The 6,358-nt window shown below is 34.1% G+C and overlaps 1 protein-coding gene across 1 annotated transcript; it reads left to right on the top strand.

Annotated features, from left to right (window-relative positions):
• The first annotated feature begins 4,562 nt into the window (after positions 1–4,562).
• LOC142973644 (aquaporin-like) lies at positions 4,563–5,739 on the top strand. Its single transcript, XM_076115575.1, has one exon. It carries the CDS (start codon positions 4,799–4,801, stop codon positions 5,570–5,572), a length of 774 nt encoding a protein of 257 aa, XP_075971690.1. The 5' UTR covers positions 4,563–4,798; the 3' UTR covers positions 5,573–5,739.
• Positions 5,740–6,358: the final 619 nt, after the last annotated feature.

Here is a 6,358-nt window from a genome sequence, read left to right as displayed (position 1 = left end):
TTGCACAATTTTTGGTAATGACAATGCGCTTAAATCCAATAACATTTTACGATTTATTTGCTACATATTTTAGCCTAAAATTATATAAAGAATAAGGAATAAATTGATGCTACAAGAAGTAAAAAGTAACGTATATTTGAATCTTAATTTGTTTTAACTAAGAATCGTAAACTAACTTTATAATCTACAGTAAATAATAGAAAATGTTGTCGAGAGGAAAATCTTTGATTAAAATTTATAGTTATCGTTAAAAAGGTTATTTATTCAATTGTTTTGGTATTAATTCAATCAGTTAATGGTTATTGCGGTGACATATTGATTGTTAACTATAATAATAGTTGCACTTGCAATGTGCTAAACACAATCGGACTGAGACAATGGGTTACGATTGTAAACCACTCTTGATTGGGTTCGACCACAAGTAAACACAATCCTATTACTATATACTCTATTATTGGCCGAATGTGAGCTATAGCCAATAAGCTGGTTGTGGATACTGATACATAGTTATTTTACCTTTCGACTAGAGCTATTTTTAGATCTTATCGATCCAACTGACAGTTTAGTATCTAGGTATTTATCCAGATGTCTAGGATATTTGCTGTATCTCAAGAAAGATATTTATAGCAATATTCAGGTCCACAAAAAGAAAGACATAACAAACAAATATATATTGAAGGAGAAAATACGTCAAGTGTCGAAACGAGAACAATTTTAGCTACTTATTGTGATTGACTGAAATACGATACCGGCCTTTTTTATCTTTTAAGAACCTCTTTCCTTCATATCTGATTATTCAGTGGGCATATCGCTGAGATCGTACATTATATGAGAGACTAGTTGAGGCACGTAGCTTTGCTTGCGTAAAATTCGCCAAGTATCAACATTTTTGGGTTTAAATTTGTTCCGTAGGTTGCATTGCTCAAAACGCCGTGAGTACAAGTGGTTGAAACTTGTTCTCGCCCCTTCCCCATTTTTCCGTTAGTTCAGATTTTTTTATTTTAAAATCTTTACGACCTCCTCTAGTGTAAGTATAATAATTTGTTTAATTATGAATAAAGGTGCCCACTTTCAGTTGCACTCATGGATCGGTAAACGATCTGAGGGTTATGCAAACCTTGGCGCACTCATTGCTTAGATGGGTGACAGTACTGACAGTGGTATTTGAACTGGGTATCTCCAGGCTTCGAAAGGCACGTAAAATGTCGGTCCCGGTTGTTGTCAATTAAGATAACTGTCGTTATGCTACGTCAAAAGCCTTCAGGCGGCTTGAAAACATTGACATTACTTTGACCACTAAGCATACGATAAAAAGAAAATTTATTAAATTTAATCAAAAATCCTTGAATTGGTTTAATGCGATGCGTAGAATAGCAACATAAAGACAGACAGATAACAAAACGAATAATTAAGTAGTATTTTTGTCAACAGTATCTTAATAGATAGTTTTAGATGGTAGATAATTTTCTTATCACCTCAATTGGGTTTTTTGAAAAAAATAACTAAATTTAGAGATTTTATCTTTTAATATCTTACGGATATATTTTATGTTTAGATTGTAATCCGTTATAATCTCAACATAATGCTGATAAAAAACAAAAAGTATATCATATACTTGTATATGTGTACTTGTTCAAAGCTTAAGCTAATTTTTATAACTTACAATCATCTTAGGAAACAAGAACTTTATTAAAAGGAAGTGTTAGATTGTTTCTAAATAAACGTCTTACTTAGCACTGATTTTCACTAAAACCGACTAGACGTATTTCAAAAATAAGAAATAAACCAGCAAAGGAAACTCAACCTTTTCGTAATGTTAGTTTTCATTTTGTTTCAAGCAGCTAGTGCCGAAAAGAGCGCTTGCCACCAACAACTTGCCAACTGAATTAAAACTAACTACCACTGCGTGGGATTATTGTGGGAAGCTTTAACTTAGTTTAATTTCATGGAGATTTTGGGATTCGCTTTTGTAGGACTTCTACTCAAATAAGATCGAACCGCGATAACCGTAATTACCCCGCAAAAGTAATCGGGGAATTTGAGATTAGCATGACTTACATTTCCTGATATTTGCATGTATTTGTTCAGTATTCAATTCAAGGATCAAGAAAGGAGAAGTTAATCATCATTTTGCATTTCTTGCAGTTTACAACGTACAAATATTCTAGATACTTGATAAAGAGATGCATGAATTAAAGTCCAAGACTCTATATAATACGTAAACGTTTCATCATCACTTCATTTACTTAAGTGTATTATGAGGTAGTAATAACTACTTAGTTGTCATGCAGGGGCGAGATCGACAAGCTTAGTATTCCGCAAGGTGCTACCTGTGTCTAATTGCGATGCTCAATCCATTTCTAAGACGTGAAGAGTCAATTACTCGTGAGAGAATCCAAGCGTGTAAGTGTTTATCGATCAACATTGCACTTACTTGAAAACTAACGCTGATTGCTGTTTGAGATGCAACTTTGAAAAGAAGACGGAGAAAGTACTATGAGAAATATTTTTAAAGACCACCTTCTTGTTAGCTAGCTATATGTTTTGCGAGAATTTTACAAACATACATAACAATGAACACTAAAAAACCTGACCTGAAGCAACTGTTACCGTTAGTGGATCAAATAATTGTGTCGTATGGAAATCGAACTTATGGCTTTCGCGCGCAGCGATAGCGACGTGCTGACCGAACCACTACGTCACTTGCGTCGTCAATTAATTCTCTACTAATTAATAAAGAATGCGAAATATGCGGTCGACTAGCAAGTTACTTTCACTCGCATATTAAATATTGAAGAAAGCGTCAACTCGTACAAAAATCGTAGAAATCTTTTAGTCCTTCTTACAAGGACTAAATTCTATTGATTGTTCAAAGCGTCTTACGCTTCGCTTACTTCCTCCTTCAATGGGTTTCATTAGGAACTCATCTTGATTCTTTCAATAGCTGATGATGCTATATAGGAATGTTAATTGCACAGACAATATACGGAAAAGTAACTAACAAGTGTTAAAGGATGTTATTAGTAAAGAGTTTTATCAATGACATTTCCTTGGAGCGTGATGCCTGGTGTGTTTCATCTGCTATTTATTTTAACTATACTCCTATATACCTAATATATCTATATATTAAAGGTCGAGGTGTGTGAAATAAGACCGTTTTTCGCTAATAACAAGTTAGTTCAATGCATTTGAGGTTGAGCCTATTGCCATATCCCGGGCATGTGATCAGACTCAGCGCTACTATAGATAATAATAATAGATAAACACGCTGGCAGAACTATAAATCGAATCTGGGACCTTGTGATGAATATTGTATAAATTGTCGCTCAGTCAGAGTTGGGAAATTCTGGAAAAAAAATGTTTAGCGTTCCGGAAAATTATTATAGCCTCAATTAATGACCTGTGTTTAGTGAGTAAGCTCATAACATCTTTTTAGTGTGACTGAAGATATTTTGGAATGTTATGTGAATGTTACGGGTACTTAAAAAAAATAGCGTTTATTTCATTTTTCTTGTTTTCTTTGGATACAGGATGATTGGTTCGAACATCAATTAAATTAGCTTGTCGAAATGAAAGCGCAGAAAATCGTCTAATGTATGTTGTGGAAAACTAGAGCTCATAGCGTCATAATTTTTAAATTTCTTTTGGACAAAAATCCGATAAACTCTTATTTAAAAACAGAGCACCGCTATTTCCCATTAAAAAAGTTTGCCTATGAGGATCAAAAATCATATTGAGGATAAATAGTGGCAATATTTTATTAACCTCGAATATACAGTTTTGTATTTGTATAGTTAAACATATGACATAGTTGAAAAATTCACGCTGTTTATTTTTGTTCATACCCACGCCTTTGACACAAGTTCAAACATAATAATATGAAATTGTTTGACTAAATAGTTCATAAAGTTTATCCCGAGCACACGTGCGTGGAATTTAAATTTCGTGTAGAGTTTAATTATTTTATAAGGTGTTTAGTGATAAAAGTAAGATTGCGTAATATTTTTTTATTTACCTACATTGACATAAATGGAATCCGCGTCTGTAGTTTTTCCGTAGAGATTATATACTAATTATAGCATAATAACTGAGCACTTATGTGACGTATTAATTGAGGTAAAAAGTTGCAAAAACTTGTTTTTCGAGTTGAAGTGAATCACAGAATGAAAACAAGTAGCCGTGGGAAATAATCATGGCTATGACCAAAGAGGTAGTGTAAGCACGGTAGAGGCTATGACGATTGTTTTCAAAATGAAACGGTAATTGCCAAACGTCAATGTCACTATGACCTCATTATTGACCTACGCACAGTTTAGTATAAGTTGACTAATAGCTAATTGCTTGTCACAAAATTACTGGTAACGGTTAAATGTGGTGTTGTGTGTGCCGCTAAGATGAAAGAAATAATAACGTAGGTAAATCCCCGAGCTCCCGAAATGACGAGATACCGTCAAATTTTCAATAATCTAACATTAAACACTCACAGCTGTGTATAACAATATTATCAGATGTTTTATTGTAGGACTGAACGCCGTAGATTACTATATCTGCGTGAATATCATTTTATCCGGTGCGACTGTGTGTGAGGAGATATCAATATTATTAACTCGGCCTGGGCTCAAAGCGGACGCGTCCATAAGAGGCATTGTGCGACAAAAATAAACGTGAATTATCGAACCTTAAAATACAATTGAGACTAACAGTGATATACTATTATGAAGTCGTTGTTTATTTATAACAAAGTGAACTCCTTGAAATTGTGATTTAATTTTGCATCAACAGTGACAGATACTTTGAAATGACAGTGCCACCGATTCAAACTTTATCCGAAGTTGTTGAAAGTAAGATCACACAAGACAATAACAATATGTTCGCCAAATCGTCTCTAGCATCCTGGTGCAGCTCGGTATGGCGAAAGATTTTAGCGGAGTTCATTTCTACAATGTTGCTTCTGCTGCTAGGATGTATGACATGCATACCAATGGAAGGATATATATCAGCAGTTTACGCCGCGCTTGGATTTGGTATGGTAGTCATGTTCAATATTGAGATATTTGGCCACATATCTGGAGCATTCATGAACCCGGCAGTCACTTTGTCTTCCATGATCTGGGGAAGTACATCTATCCCACTGGGGATAATATACATTATCGTGCAATGCGCAGGAGCAATTGCAGGCTTTGGAATACTAGATGCTATAACCCCGATGGACTTAACCGAAGGAGCAGTTTGCGTGACCAAACCGTATGCTGGCTTAAGCAGTGTTCAAACTCTTTGTATTGAAATAGCAGTTACGGTCATTCTTATTTTCCTGAATTGCTCTGTTTGGGATCCAGTGAATAAAGAGAAGAAGGAATCAGTTTCTATTAAGTTTGGATTGACAATTCTTGGATTGTCACTCGTGGCCGGCCCGTTCACGGGAGCCGGTATGAACCCAGCTAGAAGTCTGGGTCCAGCAGTTTGGACCAACCTCTGGACGGACCATTGGACCTATTGGGTTGGACCCATAGTGGCAAGTGTTTTTGCAACATTACTGTACAAAATAATTTTCTTGCAAAAACGCGACGACTGATTAACCTAAAAAACTAGTCGAAATAACTTACACAATGCAACAGTTTATTTTTACATATTTTTTACGAAAATTTGTATTAATAAGTAACTACTTGTAAGTTGCATTAGCCATTAATTAAAAACTTTAGTTATTAATATTGTTATATTTAATAAATTGTTGTTCTATGTCTTTGAACTTTCTTTTAAAGTATTTGTTTGATGTCTTGACGTTCCAATCTATCTGATAAATGAATTGCAGTCAGTATACAATCCGTTTCCCTATTCTTGCCATAAACTCATTCATATTGTCATATGAAGTGCCGAAGTAATATTACCGTGACTAAATGAAATTATGATCTATTGCTACTGTAATACTTTCTGGAATATTCTTAAGCCATGGAAGAAATAATCAATTAGTTATCTATTTCTTATCAAGATTATCATGGAAATCAACGAGTATATAATTTTGTCTCTTGTCCTATCTACTAATTAGGCATTAATTTAAAAAAATAGAAAATGATCGTGATCAGATATGCCATAAAAGACAATTTAATTACTAATATAGTGATAATATAGTGATGTAATCGCAAATCTAATCAAGTTAAATATTTATCTTGCTATGATGAGTTCTCATTAATTATAATTAAATCAGTAATCGGTTTACTAATCTAAATATGATAACATACCAGGTTGATTAAATAAATCCTATAGAAAGTGTACATATCATTGTTTCGATAAAAATTGCTACTTCCGGCCACACTATCGGAACGTCACGGGTTCGAATTCAGATTCGGGTTAATACTATTGG

Source organism: Anticarsia gemmatalis, chromosome 6, assembly GCF_050436995.1.
Source record: "Anticarsia gemmatalis isolate Benzon Research Colony breed Stoneville strain chromosome 6, ilAntGemm2 primary, whole genome shotgun sequence".
In the NCBI taxonomy this organism is placed as follows: domain Eukaryota; kingdom Metazoa; phylum Arthropoda; class Insecta; order Lepidoptera; family Erebidae; genus Anticarsia; species Anticarsia gemmatalis.
The sequence above is the reverse complement of the archived record's forward strand: the minus strand, read 5'-3'. Positions and strand labels throughout refer to the sequence as shown.

Excerpts from the sequence above, each read along its gene's own strand:
- LOC142973644 (XM_076115575.1), top strand. The coding sequence starts at position 4,799 with ATGACAGTGCCACCGATTCAAACTTTATCCGAAGTTGTTGAAAGTAAG.